The 15,833-nt window shown below is 42.8% G+C and overlaps 1 protein-coding gene across 2 annotated transcripts in view; it reads left to right on the top strand.

Moving 5' to 3' along the window:
* The window catches only part of MEGF11 (multiple EGF like domains 11), a 610,695-nt gene extending 596,448 nt beyond the window's left edge, over nucleotides 1-14,247 (top strand). The window contains exons 21-22 of one of the 2 annotated variants that reach the window (XM_030189786.1): nucleotides 2,834-3,040; nucleotides 12,898-14,247. In XM_030189786.1, coding sequence (XP_030045646.1) covers nucleotides 2,834-3,040; nucleotides 12,898-13,070 — 380 coding nt within the window. In that variant the 3' untranslated portion in view covers nucleotides 13,071-14,247. The remainder of the gene's footprint in view (nucleotides 1-2,833; nucleotides 3,041-12,897) is intronic. The other variant, XM_030189787.1, reaches the window with a different exon arrangement.
* The last annotated feature ends 1,586 nt before the right edge of the window (nucleotides 14,248-15,833 follow it).

Genomic DNA, 15,833 nt, shown 5'->3' with positions numbered 1-15,833 from the left:
ATATATGTCAGACCTAATAGAACTACCACCCAGAAACGCAAAAAAATCTTCTCGCACATTCCTTAACCTTCATCCTCCCAAGTGCAAAGGCTTGAAATACAAATCAATGCATGCATCAACCTTTTCGTATACAAGCACACAGCTCTGGAACGCGCTGCCACGCAACCTGAAAACGGTCTATGAATTGACCAACTTCCACAAACTACTGAAAACTTATCTCTTTGACCAAATATATCACAAAGACCAACACGTGTAACTGCACTATCTACTATAATAAAACTCACCCTCAACGTTCTGAAGACAACGTTCTGAAGTCACTCAGTCACTCCCTGAAGGGTTCATGGATTCATGGTGGTGAAGCCACAACACTGACCATGTCTCTCTGCCCCGCCCTCGCATGACGGATCAATCAGAAAAAACACCCTCAACATTCTGAAACACAAAGGACCATCACAACACCATTCCCAGGCAACACTAGGCAACGTAAGACGGACCAATCAGAGGAAACTACGTGACAATAAGGGAGGAGCATTCACCAGCAGAATGGCTCATTATCTGTGCAGCACGGAGAGCACAGAACCACCGCTGGAACGAGAGAAGAATATTCCTGCTGTGGGTATGTGCAAAAATAGACCGGGGGGGGGGGGGGGGGGGAATTTTTAAATGCCTAATGCCAGTACTGAAGAGTGCCAGAGGGCCTATAGCACAGCCTATATTTGGGATCGCTTGACATGGAGTCAGAGGAGCCGGAAAACAACGTGCCCGTCACCATCTGGGACGTGGGCGAACAGGACAAGCTGCGGCCCAGCTGGAAGGATTACCCGCGACCCAGCCAGCAGCAAACAGCGACCAAGGACAGCACAGCACATCCCCCAACCCCCAAGCAAAAAACAAAACAAAAAAAGACACACATCAACAACCTGCACACACACCGCACCCTCACACACACACACACACACACACACAAAATAACTCTGTGACACATACACACACACACACACACACACAAAAAGCCACATGCTAGCGCCCGTTTCATTATTTTTGGAAACGGGCCTTTTTTACTAGTCTTTAATATATCCAGAAATGCTCTTTAATGTCTTTTGCTCTAAAATCATCATGTATTTCACCACCATGTAACCCAAAACCCTCTGTAAAACCAAATGTATATTCTCTTCTATTTCCAGTACCCATGTTGAATTGTAAGCCACATTGAGCCTGCAAAGAGGTGGGATAATGTGGGATACAAATGTAATAATAATAATAATAATGATATGGGGTACTCCATCCCCTGTGATACAATGTACCAGAGACTAGATACATTGGAATACTGATGGCATCTGATCCACCACCATCCTCAAAGCAAGCTCTCACATAGAGAGCGAACCGTGACGCTCTGGAGATGTCAGACCACTCTCAGATGGTTTTATTTCTGTTTGTAAGGAATTTTTCTTTTTTGTCTTGATTTTTCTGAGTATCTTCATGTCTATATCACTTCTCAGAGCATCAATTCACAGTTACAGCTATCCTGACTTTCTGGAGTGATATAGGAATAGACATTTGTAGGACAATTGTACTAACTTGTGAAATTCTTTGCAAGCGTAGATTCATGTGGAAAACATACAAAATGCACCAAAACATCAAAACTTGGCAGAGAGAATCGCTTGTGTTTTCCAATGTGAAGGCCCCCCTCCCCCTCCGTTGCAAAAAAAAAAATGAACACTGCTTTGAAGGTAGTAAAGGTTTGTGACTGCTCCACTACATTTCTGAATTAATTAGCTGCTACAGTGCAGTTCATTAATTCAGAATCTAGCAGAAACCAGTACACAAAACTGTCCTCATACGTCGGGTTTTGCAAAAAATTCACTGAGTTGTACTTTTCTGCTGGGCCCCATAGCACCGTTTCTGCTGAAAATGCGCTGTAGAATTCATAACAGACTTTCACTAAATCCCGAGGGATCCCGCTGGTTTATACTTCAGCCTCTTAGTTGATACCAGGATTGGTAGATGCTGGCAGATTTCAGGACAGCTATTTCAGATGTTTAATTATATAGAATGATGTCCCTGATAGAAGGATGCAAGAGTCAAAGATGTATAATTTTAATATGTTTTTCATTCGCATTTCTCTGTAAAGAAGCTCCACATGAGCTCTTAATACGCTATACGTTTCTTCGTATGGTAAACTAAGTTGAAATTGGCACTCGGAGTCTTGTCCGACTGTGAGGGTCACCGTGTCCCAGATCACATCCCACCCAGACAGTCTCCATTAGATTGGGGATTAAAAATCTTTGGTTCAGAACAGGGGCGTAGCCAGACACCCAACTTTGAGTGGGCCTGGGCCCAGGATGGGTGGGTAGAATAACTTTGCCCTGTCCCACAAGTGATTTGGTCTCTCCCTCTCTCGCCTGCGTGCCATTGGTCTCTCAAACATCCTCCCTCCCTCGCATGCAGCAATGAATATACACTGCTCATGTTGGCCCAACAGCCTTCCCTCTGATGCAACTTCCTGTTTCCGCATAGGCGGGAATACGTCAGAAGGAAGGCTGTGGGGCCGGTGTAAGCAGTGTGTATCAGTCACTGCTCGCTGCAGGCAAAGATCTGCTATTTACAAGGTATGCAGGAGGGACAGTTGTTGGGAGTTTTGGGCTGGTGAGGTTTAGGGAGCCCTGCCAGCCACATCATAGGTGTGCTGCTACTGGGTGGGCCTGAGCCCAAAGTGGGTGGACCTGGGCCCATCCAGGCCCACCCTTGGCAACGCCAATGGTTCAGAGTTGAAAAGCTGCCTGCCTTCCACCTGTTTGCTCTTTTCTAAGGCAGTGGCTTTTCTTTCTTGCAGATTATATGAAAGAATCGGTGTGTAGTTCCAGTACTTGCTCTCTGAATAGCAGTGAAAACCCCTATGCCACCATTAAGGATCCCCCCTTCCTATCGTGTAAACACTCAGAGAGTAGCTACGTGGAAATGAAGTCCCCTGTACATAGAGGTTTCCCCTATCCAGACACCCCATCTGCAGCCACCACTAACGGCAATGTGTATGAAGTTGGTAAGTGTTACTGCTGACTGATATGTTAGATATTCAAAGACGTCTTTGTGAGCGAAGAGAAATAGTTTAACTTAACAGTAGAAAAGACTGTACCCCTGTTTTCAGTAGATATCACCTCTTTCCTGCAGGGTTATTAAGCCAGGGACTGGGGCGCAGCCCCTGAGAGCAGTTCACGTGACATCCTAAATATGTGAACATACATAGAACAGGTACCTGTGGCTAGCGGTCAGCTCTACAGGCTTTTAGTGTCTGCAAAAGGCAGGTCTAATTGAGGTGCAGCAGCTGGCCAGCCACATTCTTACTCTGTCGTAAGTCCATAGGACAGGCAGCTCTGTTCACTTTCAGCTGTGTCACTGGCCTACTGCAGTCCAGCTCTGTGGTGTTCATTCTGTCCCAAGTCCATGGGACAGGCAGTTCTGCTCACTCTGTATCAGCTCGTCACTGGCAGTCGGTTCTTGAATTTCTTTACATTATACTCTTTGACAGCAGTGTGACCAATACCCCCACCAATGTTGCCTGTGTTTGCTCTGTGCTTGCTCTGATGCTACAAATGACACAGAAGCATTGAAATACTATTCTAACCACACCCTCTTCAATCAGTCCAAATAGCTTAACATGCAAGGGATATTATCAAAATCACTAATATCTTCCCAGTATATAAGTGGAAAACAGATAAGCCTTTAACAGTCTACGAAATCTTAAATATGATGCTACCAATCTCGGAAGTATTGCCATACTGGGACAGACCAAAGGTCCATCAAGCCCAGCGTCCTGTTTCCAACAGTGGCCAATCCAGGTCACAAATACCTGCCAAGATCCCAAAAAAAGTACAAAACATTTTATGCTGCTTATCCCAGAAATAAGCAATGGATTTTCCCCAAGTCTATTTTAATAACGATCTATGGACTTTTCCTTTAGGAAGCCGTCCAAACCTTTTTTAAACCCCATTAAGCTAACTGCCTTTACCACATTCTCTGGCAACAAATTCCAGAGTTTAATTACACATTGAGTGAAGAAAATTTTTCTCTGATTCATTTTAAATTTACTACTTTGTAGCTTCATCGAAAGCCCCCTAGCCCTAGTATTTTTGGAAAGCGTAAACAGACGCTTCACATCTACCCGTTCAACTCCACTCATTATTTTATATGCCTCTATCATATCTCTCCTCAGCCGCCTTTTCGCCAAGCTGAAGAGCCCTAGCCGCTTTAGCCTTTCCTCATAGGGAAGTCGGCCCATCCCCATTATCATTTTGGTCGCCCTTCTCTGTACCTTTTCTAATTCCACTATATCTTTTTTGATTGCTTTTAAAGAGTTAGATTTGATGGTAACTATTCTGAGAGTTGGTATAATCAATGTGGTGTCCCACAGGGATCGCTATTATCTCCTGTTCTTTTTAACGTTTATTTACATTCCTTGGGATTTGTTTTAGAAAAGTTGGGCGTTTATCTTTTCAGCTATGCTGATGATATTATGATTATGATTTTGCATTTAGAGTTATTGCAAAACATTTTAAAAGAAACAGAACACTGGATGCTAAAGCATAAGCTTAAATTAAATTCTGACAGAACAAAATTTATGTTAATCAGTCGTAACCCTGATATGAATGAAAAGATTATTATGATAAATCAGTATCAATTTTCATCTTCTATTAAGATTCTGGGGGTATAGATAATAACTTTGGAATGCTCTACCAAGACCTATCCGTACCATTAACGGCCTTTTGCCCTACAGAAAAGCACTGAAGACCCATCTCTTCAAGATAGCCTACCCTAACGATTCAACCTAACCAAAACTTGCCCACATGATTCTTATTGACGATTGTTTATACATTGACCATGTTTCCCATGATCCTTATTGCTACCCCATATCCATTCCTCTCCATCTTCCTACGCCTACCTCCCAGTGCTCATTTCCTTCTGCACCCAACCTATGTTCAGTTTACTTATCCGTTAACCTCATTAATATTGCATTTACTACAAACTGTATATTCTTCTTATGACTTTGTAATTCTTTATATTGTTACTATGTAAGCCGCATTGAGCCTGCCATGTGTGGGAAAGCGCGGGGTGCAAATGTAATAAATAAACATCTTTAGAGATTCAAATTAACACTCTTACCCAGAGATCATGCTTTCTGTTGCGTAATTTGCGTCAAATTCGGAAATATTTTGATCAAAACCATTTTCAACTTATTGTTCAGACTTTGATCTAGAGTTTGCTTGATTCCAGCCTTCCAGGTACCTTTTGGCTAAGATCAGGTGACCCTCAGGGGAAGGAATGCTGGCTTCGGTCTAACCCCTGGTAAGCCTTCTTAGCTGGAACGTGTGTGGTGGAGGTGCCCAGCGCTCCCATCAGCTGCCTTCCAGGTGCTGTGGAGGACTTGCAGCCCATCTGCATATCCTCACAGCCTTCTTCGGGGTGACTCCCAGGTCCAGTCCAATCCACTCAGGGCCTTCACTCCAGGTGCCGCGCTCCAATCATTTTCTACCAGTTACTTCGTATGGCTCCAGTACACTTTTTCTTCTTGGTGCTGCCCCTTCCTAATCTCTTTCTCCATCTGAAACCACTGTATACTGGAGGAACACACTGCCCACCTTCTGCTTTCAATATCATAGTAACATAGTAGATGACGGCCGAAAAAGACCTGCACGGTCCATCCAGTCTGCCCAACAAGACAACTCATATGTGCTACTTTTTGTGTATACCCTACTTTGATTTGTACCTGTGCTTTTCAGGGCACAGACAGTATTAAGTCTGCCCAGCACTATCCCCGCCTCCCTCCAGTGGCTCTGGCACAGACCGTATAAGTCTGCCCAGCACTATCCCCGCCTCCCAAACACCAGCTCCTGATCTCGACTAAGCTCCTGAGGATCCATTCCTTCTGCACAGGATTCCTTTATGCTTATCCCACGTATGTTTGAATTCCGTTACCATTTTCATTTCCACCACCTCCCGCGGGAGGGCATTCCAAGCATCCACTACTCTCTCCGTGAAGAAATACTTCCTGACATTTTTCTTGAGTCTGCCCCCCTTCAATCTCATTTCATGTCCTCTCGTTCTACCGCCTTCGCATCTCCGGAAAAGGCTCATTTGCGGATTCATACCTTTCAAATATTTGAACGTCTGAATCATATCACCCCTGTTTCTCATTTCCTCCAGAGTATGCATGTTTAGTTCAGCAAGTCTCTCCTCATACGTCTTGTAACGCAAATCCCATACCATTCTCGTAGCTTTTCTTTGCACCACTTCAATTCTTTTTACATCCTTAGCAAGATACGGCCTCCAGAACTGAACACAATACTCCAGGTGGGGCCTCACCAACGACTTATACAGGGGCATCAACACCCCCTTTCTTCTGCTGGTCACACCTCTCTCTATACAGCCTAACAACCTTCTAGCTACGGCCACCGCCTTGTCACACTGTTTCATCGCCTTCAAATCCTCAGATACTATCACCCACCCCAAGATCCCTCTCCCCGTCCGTACCTATCAGACTCTCCCCGCCTAACACATAAGTCTCTCGTGGATTTCTATTCCCTAAGTGCATCACTTTGCATTTCTTGGCATTGAATTTTAATTAATAAATGTAACAGAAACCTTCAAAACTAATTTAAACAAAACGTGTCACTCTCATTATTCATTCTCTCATTGTTTAAATTAGTTTTGAAGGTTTCTGTTACATTTATTAATTTTATAATTTGAAACCGTTTCTTTAAGAATACCCAGAATTACGTTTGGTATTGAATTTTAATTGCCAAACCTTAGACCATTCTTCTAGCTTCCTCAGATCCTTTTTCATGTTTTCCACTCCCTCCCGGGTGTCCACTCTGTTACAGATCTTAGTATCATCCGCAAATAGGCAAACTTTACCTTCTAACTCTTCGACAATGTCACTCACAAATATATTGAACAGAATCGGCCCCTCCTGTGGGGAACCGTGTCAAAAGCTTTGCTAAAATCTAAGTAGATTACGTCCCTAGCTCGTCCCTGATTCAATTCTCCTGTCACCCAATCAAAGAACTCAATGAGATTCGTTTGGCACGATTTCCCTTTGGTAAAACCATGTTGTCTCGGATCTTGCAACTTATTGGCTTCCAGGAAATTCACTATCCTTTCCATCTCTTTTGTCTTCTCCCTTCTTCTCAGCTCTCAACCTTCAACATTTCCTTCCTTCCATTCAACCATCTCCATTCTATCTGAGTACATCTCCATTCTATCTGAGTACATCTCGCCTTCCTCGCTGTCGTCATGCCTCTCCTACTCTTCTCCGTACTCTCTTGCCCCTTTTCCTGTTCTCCGCTGGGGACATCAGTCTCAATCCTGGTCCTCCACATCAGCTCTCATCCTATTTGTGCCGGTCACACCGTGAAGTCTCCAATCTAATTTCTGTACCTCTCCTCTCCCCTTCTTCCCTGCCTTTCCCATGTGCTCTGTGGAATACCCACTTTGTCTGCAACAAACTTTCCTACATCCACGACCTCTTTATCTGTCGTACTCTCCATCTGCTTGCCCTGAGACTTGGCTTTGCCCTGAAGACTCTGCTTCAGCCGAGGCCCTGTGTCATGGAGGTTACCTTTTCTCCCAAACTCCTCACCCAGTTGGCCACAGAGGTGATGTTGGGCTACTACTTTCACCCTCCTGTAGATTTCAACCTCTTCTTCCAACTCAGTCTCACTGCTTTTCTTCCTTCAAAGTCCACTCCATCCATCTATTCACTCCTCTGCCTCTCCGAGTAGCGATAATTTATCAACCCCCTGATGTCTCTTTCTTCCTTTCTCACTGACTTTGATGCCTGGCTTTCCTTCTTTCTTGAACCTTCATCTCCTTCCCTCATTCTTGGGGATTTTAACATTCATGCTAATAATCCCTCTGACTCTTATGCGTCTCAGTTTCTCATTTAACATCCTCTTTCAATCTTCAACTGTGCTCCACTACCCCTACTCACCAGAACGGCCACTGCCTTGATCTTATCTTCTTCTCAAACTACTCACTCTCCAGTTTCTGCGCCTCAGCTCTTCTCCTCTCTGACCATCATCTGATAACCTTCACACTTAAACATCCTCCTCCCCCCCCAAGTCCCATCCAATCTCCACCAATACATTTAGGAATTTTCAGGCTATTGACTCTTCTACTCTGTCCTCCAGTGTTTCTAACCTCTTCTCAACCACTATGTTATCCAAGTCTGTCAATGAGGCTGTATCTTCCTATAATAATACTCTCTCCTGTGCTCTGGATACTCTCGCTCCTCCCATTCCCTGTTCTGTAAGGTGTGCCACATCCATCCTTGGCTGATCTCTATGTTCTGTGCCCGCTCTGCCAAACGCCTTTGGCTGAAATCCTGTGTCCATGCTGACTTCATACATTTCAAATTCTTGTTGACCTCCTTCCAGTGTGCCCTTTCACTTACCAAACAGGACTACTACATCTTGGCTCAAACCCTCAACGTCTGTTTGCCGCACTGAACTCTCTCCTCATCTCCAACTCCCCCTTCACTTTCTCCCCAGACTCTGGCTGAGTACTCTCATGATAAGGTTCACAAGATTCATCTTGAATTCTCAACCGTCACATCCACCTCTCCTTCCCTTAGTCCATTCTCTCAACCCTCCTTCAACCCCCTTCTCCTTTTCTTCCTTTTCTGAAATCACTGAAGAGGAAACTACACATTTTCTTTCCTCCTCAAAACTAACTACCTGTTCCTCTGATTCTATTCCCACCCATCTACTTAGCACTATCTCTCCATCCCTTTTATCTGTCATATCCTCAATCTTTCACTTTCCACTGCGACTGTTCCTGATTCCTTCAAACATGCCATAATCACACCACTCCTCAAAAAAACCTTCAGTGGACCCTACCTGTCCTTCCAGCTATTGCCCCATCTTCCTCCTCCCTTTCCTGTCCAAGATACTTGAACGTGATGTTCATCGCCATTGTCTTGACCTTCTTTCATCCCATGCTATTCTTGATCCACTTCAATCTGGCTTTCACCCTCTTCATTCAACTGAAACAGCACTTGCTAAAGTCTCCAATGACCTGTTCCTGGCCAGATCCAATGGTCTCTATTCTATCCTCATCCTTCTTGATCTATCTGCTGCTTTTGACACTGTTGATTACAGCCTACTCCTTGACACGCTGTCCTCACTTGGATTTCAGGGCTCTGCACTTTTCTGGTTTTCTTTTTATCTCTCCCATCATACTTTTAGTGTATACTCTGGTGGATCCTCCTCCACATCTATCTCACTATCAGTTGGTGTACCTCAGGGATCTGTCCTGGGACCTCTTCTTTTCTCCAACTATACTTCTTCCCTTGGTACTCTGATCTCATCCCATGGTTTTCAGTATCACTTTTATGCTGATGACTCCCAGATCTACCTCTCCACACCAGAAATTTCGAAGGAATCCAGGCCAAAGTATCAGCTTGCCTGACATTTTTGCCTGGATGTCTCACTGCCATCTGAAACTAAACATGACCAAGACTGAGCTTCTTATCTTTCCCCCTAAACCAACCTCTCCTCTTCCCCATTTCTCTATCTCTGTGGATAACACTCTCATCCTCCCTGTCTCATCAGCTCGTAACCTTGGGGTCATCTTCGACTCCTTTCTGTCCATCTGCACTTATTCAATAGATTGCTAAAACCTGTTGTTTCTTTCTCTCTAATATCACCAAAATTTGTTCCTGCAGTGTCACTATGCTAATATTGGCCCTCTCCTCAAGTCACTTCATTGGCTCCCTATCCGTTTCCACATACAGTTCAAACTCCTCTTATTGACTTACAAGTCCATTCACTCTGCAGCTCCTCAGTACCTCTCCACTCTTATCTCTCCCTATACTGTTCCCCCGGGAACTCTGTTCACTGGGTAAATCTCTTATCTGCTTATCCTCCACTGCTAACTCCAGACTCCGTTCCTTTTATCTTGCTGCACCATATTCCTAGAATCGACTTCCTGAGCCAGTATGTCAAGCTCCATCTCTGGCTGTCTTCAAATCTAGGCTAAAAGCCCACCTTTTTGATGTCGCTTTTAACTCCTAACTGTTACTCACTTGTTCAGCACCCATTTTTATCATTCCCACCTTTGTAATTCCCTTATCCCTTATTTGTCCTGTTTGTCCTAGTTAGACTGTAATCTCTTTCGAGCAGGGACTGTCTTTTTATGTCCAGTGTACAGCGCTGCGTAGTCTAGTAGCGCTGTAGAAATGATAAGTAGTAGTAGTAGTATTGTAATATTTTTTATTTGGAAGCATCCAAATAGATACTGAGGAAACTTCTCACTATACAGAATGTAGTATTATGTTTAATTTTTTCTTTAAAAAAGTTTTGACAGTGTATCCTGTTATTATGTGGAGCTCCACTGGTTCCTTGTGCCAGGATTTTATTTAAATTTTCTTGTTTTGTGTATAAAATTATATATGGCCTATCCCCACTTCACTTATTGAACCATCTTGTTTTTGTTAACAAGAGTCACCAGGATTTCAGAAGTTTTCACCTTTCCTTCTCTAAAAAAATATGAGAACTAGACTAATTGATATTCTTTTTTTCATATCAAGTAGTTCGTTTGGATAAGGCTATTAAGGATATTTTGATGTCTTAAATCTCTTATAACCAATTCCGCAAGCAGACTAAAACTTACCTATGTAGAAAAATTGTGCTAAATAATGGAGTATGTAGCTCAGGGATGCTCTATTTTTGTTAGGTTATGTTTTGAAATGTCCAGTCTTCTTTGATGTGTGATCCGCACTGAACCGAAAGGTATATGGCAGAATATAAATGTATTGTTAATGTTAATTTAAACTAGATAACGATAGAGTCACTTGTGATTAAAAAAAACATCACTTATTTTGTTGCTTGTGTGCTCAACATGCTGCCTTAGGAACCAGTCTGCATTGATAGACATGGTGTATAGTATGTCAAATCTTCTTATTCCACCCCAACTTGGATCCAGGTTTCACTTTCTTAGAAATCTTCATCAGGAGGTATCTCCATGAAAACAAAAAAAGTCAACGAATAACTGCACTTTAGTAAACAAAAAATAATAAATTTCAAAAAACGTCTGATCAGGTTTATAATGGAGTAAGAATGTCAGACCCAAGATGGCGTCTAGAAAGACCAGCACGCCAATCTCTATTTTATTGAGAACCATCACATGATCAATGTTCAGTCCACTTCCTTGTTAAGAGCACTCGGCTGAACAGTATTCCAATCATCGATCAATACTGACATTGATCATGTGACAGTTTGTTTCAATTAGTGGTGCAGGTGTTGATTCTTAGCAAACTCGACTATTGTAACATAATCTACTTGGGTTTGTCAAAATTCAGACAGTTTAAAATGTGGCTTTACGCCTTATATTCTCTCTACATAAAACAGGTAGAATTACTCCCTACTTCATTAGGACTCATTGGTTGACTGTTGAGGTGAGGATATTTTTTAAGTTGGGCTTCTTGCTATGGAAACTTACATTTGGACAAGTTCCATTATATATGACCACTTGTGCATTATACATTGGCGAGTTATTTATATAACTTCTGGAAATCGGCATTATTTGATCTCCCAAATCCTAAAGGTATTACGTCAAAGAAGCTTTTTAATTGTTTGTTTGCTTTTCAAGCTGCAACATTTTGGAAATTCTTACTAGATAATCTTAGAAATGTAACTAATTATACACCATGTTTAAGAAAGGTCTGAAGACGCTATTGTTTCAGATTTATGTGACAAAAAAATGATCTGATTATAGTTACTTTTATGTGATTCTGCTTTAAGGTTTAAGTACTATTTTATATTTTTTTACATTATGTAACTAGAATCTTGCTGTCATCTGCTGTGAACTATATTCATGGAAAACAGTAGGTTATAAGTGAACTAAGTGTAACTGTAACACGCAACAAGATAAGTGACTTGTTTTCATCACAAGTGACACTGTCGTTATCTAGTTGAATTTGTCCATCATCTTTATCTACCCAGACACATTCGGTCAATTAGTGACTATCTTCCCTTTAGGAAACTATTGAAAACCCATCTATTCAAACAGGTTTACTCGAATGACTTGACTTACCATAAGCAAACATAAGCAATACATCTATTTACCGGTTCAACTATTCATCAACAACGACTCAGAAAATATCTGCTACCAACCTTCTTACCCTCCTTGCTTGTCCAAACTTCTCCTTTATCGCCCCACCTCCTTACCTATCCCTATCCTTTCTCTCACACCTCTTCTATCCCATTTACTCCTTGTCCATTTGTCCTATCACATGCCTCCTTTGATGATTTTGATACTACAGATTGTATTTGTTACTATGTAAGCCACATTGAGCCTGCGATGAGCGGGAAAACACGGGGTACAAATGTAATAAATAAATAAATATTCTTTGGATGTGAGTTTCACTTGAGTCACACTGGTTTCTGAGCACCTTCACTGCAAATTTTAATATATTAAGTTTATGGGTTTCTTGGGACTTCATATGTTCTTTGCGTGTGTTATCCTGGGTTTAAGAATAAGTAAGGTGATTGCTTGAATCCCATAAAGAAATTTTTGAATCAAATGCATATGCATTAGGGATATCCTGAAAACCCAACTGGATGGAGGGGGGAGGAAGAGAGGAAAGCCAATGACTGAGAGTTGGCACACTAAGACAAATGTTGCCCAAATAAAGTGATTTTCTGTACCGTTTGTCCTAAATCACACTGTGTGAGGGTAGGGAAGGTAATGAGGCCACCACACTGTGCTCTGGAAGAGAAGGGGGTTCAATCACAGCTGCCCTGGGTCAGAACAGCCTTCCCTATTGCCAGTTTATGAGTAAATAATATCAGTTCATTTTAAGTTCAGGATTTGATTTGAACTTCTTTTGAATTGTCTCCTCAGAGCCAACGGTCAGTGTGGTCCAGGAAGCCCGCGGTCATCTTCCTAACTATCCCCAGAACCTGTATGACCTGCCTCGGAACAGCCACATTCCAAGCCACTACGACCTTGTCCCCGTGCGGCACAGCCCCTCCCACAGGGCTTCTCGGGACAAACAGCAAGGCAAGCTGTCTTAATTGCTATTGCCGTTTGCCACAGACATTCTCTGGGCCAGGAGGAGAGGCTCGAAGACCGTCGTTCCTGCTTTGCAATACACTGGACCAACTTGAATCTTATCTGTTAACAACAGTATTTTGGCCAACTGCTGCATGATGTAATTCAAAAGACTTTTATAAAAAATATATATAAAGGTAGACAGGTAGAGATTATCTATCTCTGTATATACACATGCATATTTAGAGTGAAAAAATGAAGAACCTGCAAATCTGACTGGGGGCGGGATAAATACACCTTCTGCGGACAACAAAGACGCTCTCTACAATAATGTATAGCCCAAAACTCTTAAGTACATTTTGTATAGAATGTGTAAATTACCTTCATATTCTACGCCTACGAGAAGAGCAACAACAGCCCAGCGTATGGTTTTTTAGGATTTCGGCGAAGAGGAGGCCAAGCCAACAGGCAGGAAATTGGAGGAAGGCAGACAGGGCAGAGCTGTGACCTATGACCCTTCCGTGCTGCCGTTCACCGTGTGACTGTGGAATCTGCTACCAGGGCCCACCGGCCGGGAGTCCGTTTTTTTTTTTTAGTTGAGCAGAAATACCCTCTGAAATGGGAAGGGGAACTGCTGGAGGCTGTTAGGCCTACTTTACTCCATCTTTGCAACACATTTTTAGCAACTGATGTGTTACAAAGCTTTTACTTGCTCTCAATGCTACAAAGCCATGAGTGAGAGTGTAAAGATTGATCTTTAAAGCAGCAGAGCTCAGCCCATCAATCCCACTGCTGAAACTTACACACCTTCAGTGACATTAGCATGGGACACTGGAACTGCAGACTTAAAGGGCACCCCCCCCCCCCCCTTCCTTCCATACCTACAAACTGGAATGTTACTACCTTTTCATGAGAAGAACAGGTCAGTTCAATGCCAAAACTTAGAAAGGAACGAGCCTGTTCCATTGGCTTTCTCCCACTCACTGCCTCAGGCAAAGGCTTCAGATTCAGTGATGTCTTTTTTTTACAACCTCAGAGCACATGACCTTTTCTTGGCAGATAACATGGATTTAGAAATAACGCACTGTTATGGTCCATAAGTGTTCAGACAATGTATGCAGGAGTCTTGGTGTCCAACATACAAACAGTGGATCCAATAAAAGTCCTCTCACAATAGACCCCTGACGCAGGCCTTCACAGCTGAAACACGTCACGTGTCAGGTTGTTTTTATTGATTTGAATAAAGACCTTGATCAGGAGGACACCTATTGTGAGAGGACTTTTATTGGATCCACTGTTTGTACGTTTGTCTTCGGTTCTCCTGTGGAGAGATCACCTTCTGTGGAGCCTTGGTGTGCAGCAGGCATGCGTGAGGATGATGCATGATCATCCCACCTTCCAAGAGGAAGGGGGGAAAAAAACAGTTTCTTTACTTTTAGCTCAACACAGTCAGATGAGTACCATGGCCTCGATTCTTCCCCCTCCCCCACCCCCGCTTCACTCCCATAGTGATGAGTGGGGAGGGGGAGGAATAAGAATTGTATTTATTTGAATTTAGTTCATGCCATTTCAGTATTCACTCACTCAAGGCAGTTACGTTCGTGTTTACAGTTCCAGAAGGTGACACCGTCCCTGTACCAGGGAGTCAAGCCAATAAAGATACACTTTGATTTCAGACGTTCAGCTGCAACTGAAACTGGACACAGACTGGTTCTGGTTCTGGCCAATGGGCAGAACCAACTGGCGCAAGTTTGGTTCACATGAAAAAAATTTAAATATGAGACAAAGTAGGATGGAGCAGGTAAATGGGTGTAAATCTGTCACAGCCTGCGACAGGCATTGGAGAGTGAAGCATGTTTGAAATAAAATAAATGCCAAGTACTTAATGATGGATTTGAAATTGTATTTGTAAATCCTCCCAGTCACGGTGTTATTCTGCAGCCAGGTGCTGTACAAAACACTCATTATGAGGTGGTAACCGCTGGGCTCCTGTTTGCTTTATTTTCCAATAACAGTAGAGCTTGAGTTTTGAGAAGTATAGGATCTAAACCTGGATCGTGTTAAGAATAATCTTAAAATCTGCCCTATGCCTTTATTTTGTTCATTTGATAAACAGCTCCTGAACGTGCACTAAACTTAAGTCTTCCACTCTAAAGTGTTTTATGCAAGCTGATGTCATATTGCAGCAGGTATCTGCACTTTACATAATTAAAGTAACTGAAACATGTGGGTTGTGTGTTATATGAAGCGGCACCGAGAAAACAAACCACGAAGTATCCCCAGTTCAGTTGGCAAAGCCACAGCTGCCAAGTTACCTATTTCCAAGCTGGAGATTTTAGGCCAGCCCTGATTTTAAGATTTAGATTTTATTATTTATAACACACCAGGGTGAGGTACAATACGCACTCATACAAAATAAAACATTTAAAGAAAAAAAAAAACAGAATCTAACCTAGTTGCCACTTCATAGGCAGGCAATGATAATGTTCAGCGTATCAGCACAAACAGAAAAAGCCAAACACAGCAGTGTGCCTTCAATTTACGCTTAAACGTCAACAAATGAGCCTCACGCTTCAGTCCAGTTGGCAATCGATGCCATTCAAAAGGCCCAGCAATCAAAAGACCTTTTCCTAGTCACATCTAATTGAAAGTTTTGAACTTAAAAAGCAGTGTGGGATTTGTAGTGCCTGATCCTGCCCATAATGGACCAGGATGGGGGTGGTCAGAAATCCAGGACAGTCCTAAAATCTCCAGCCTGACCCCTTTCCACTCTCTTTCTCTGTGCC

The sequence above is a fragment of the Microcaecilia unicolor genome, chromosome 1, assembly GCF_901765095.1.
Source record: "Microcaecilia unicolor chromosome 1, aMicUni1.1, whole genome shotgun sequence".
In the NCBI taxonomy this organism is placed as follows: Eukaryota; Metazoa; Chordata; class Amphibia; order Gymnophiona; family Siphonopidae; genus Microcaecilia; species Microcaecilia unicolor.
The sequence above is the reverse complement of the archived record's forward strand: the minus strand, read 5'-3'. Positions and strand labels throughout refer to the sequence as shown.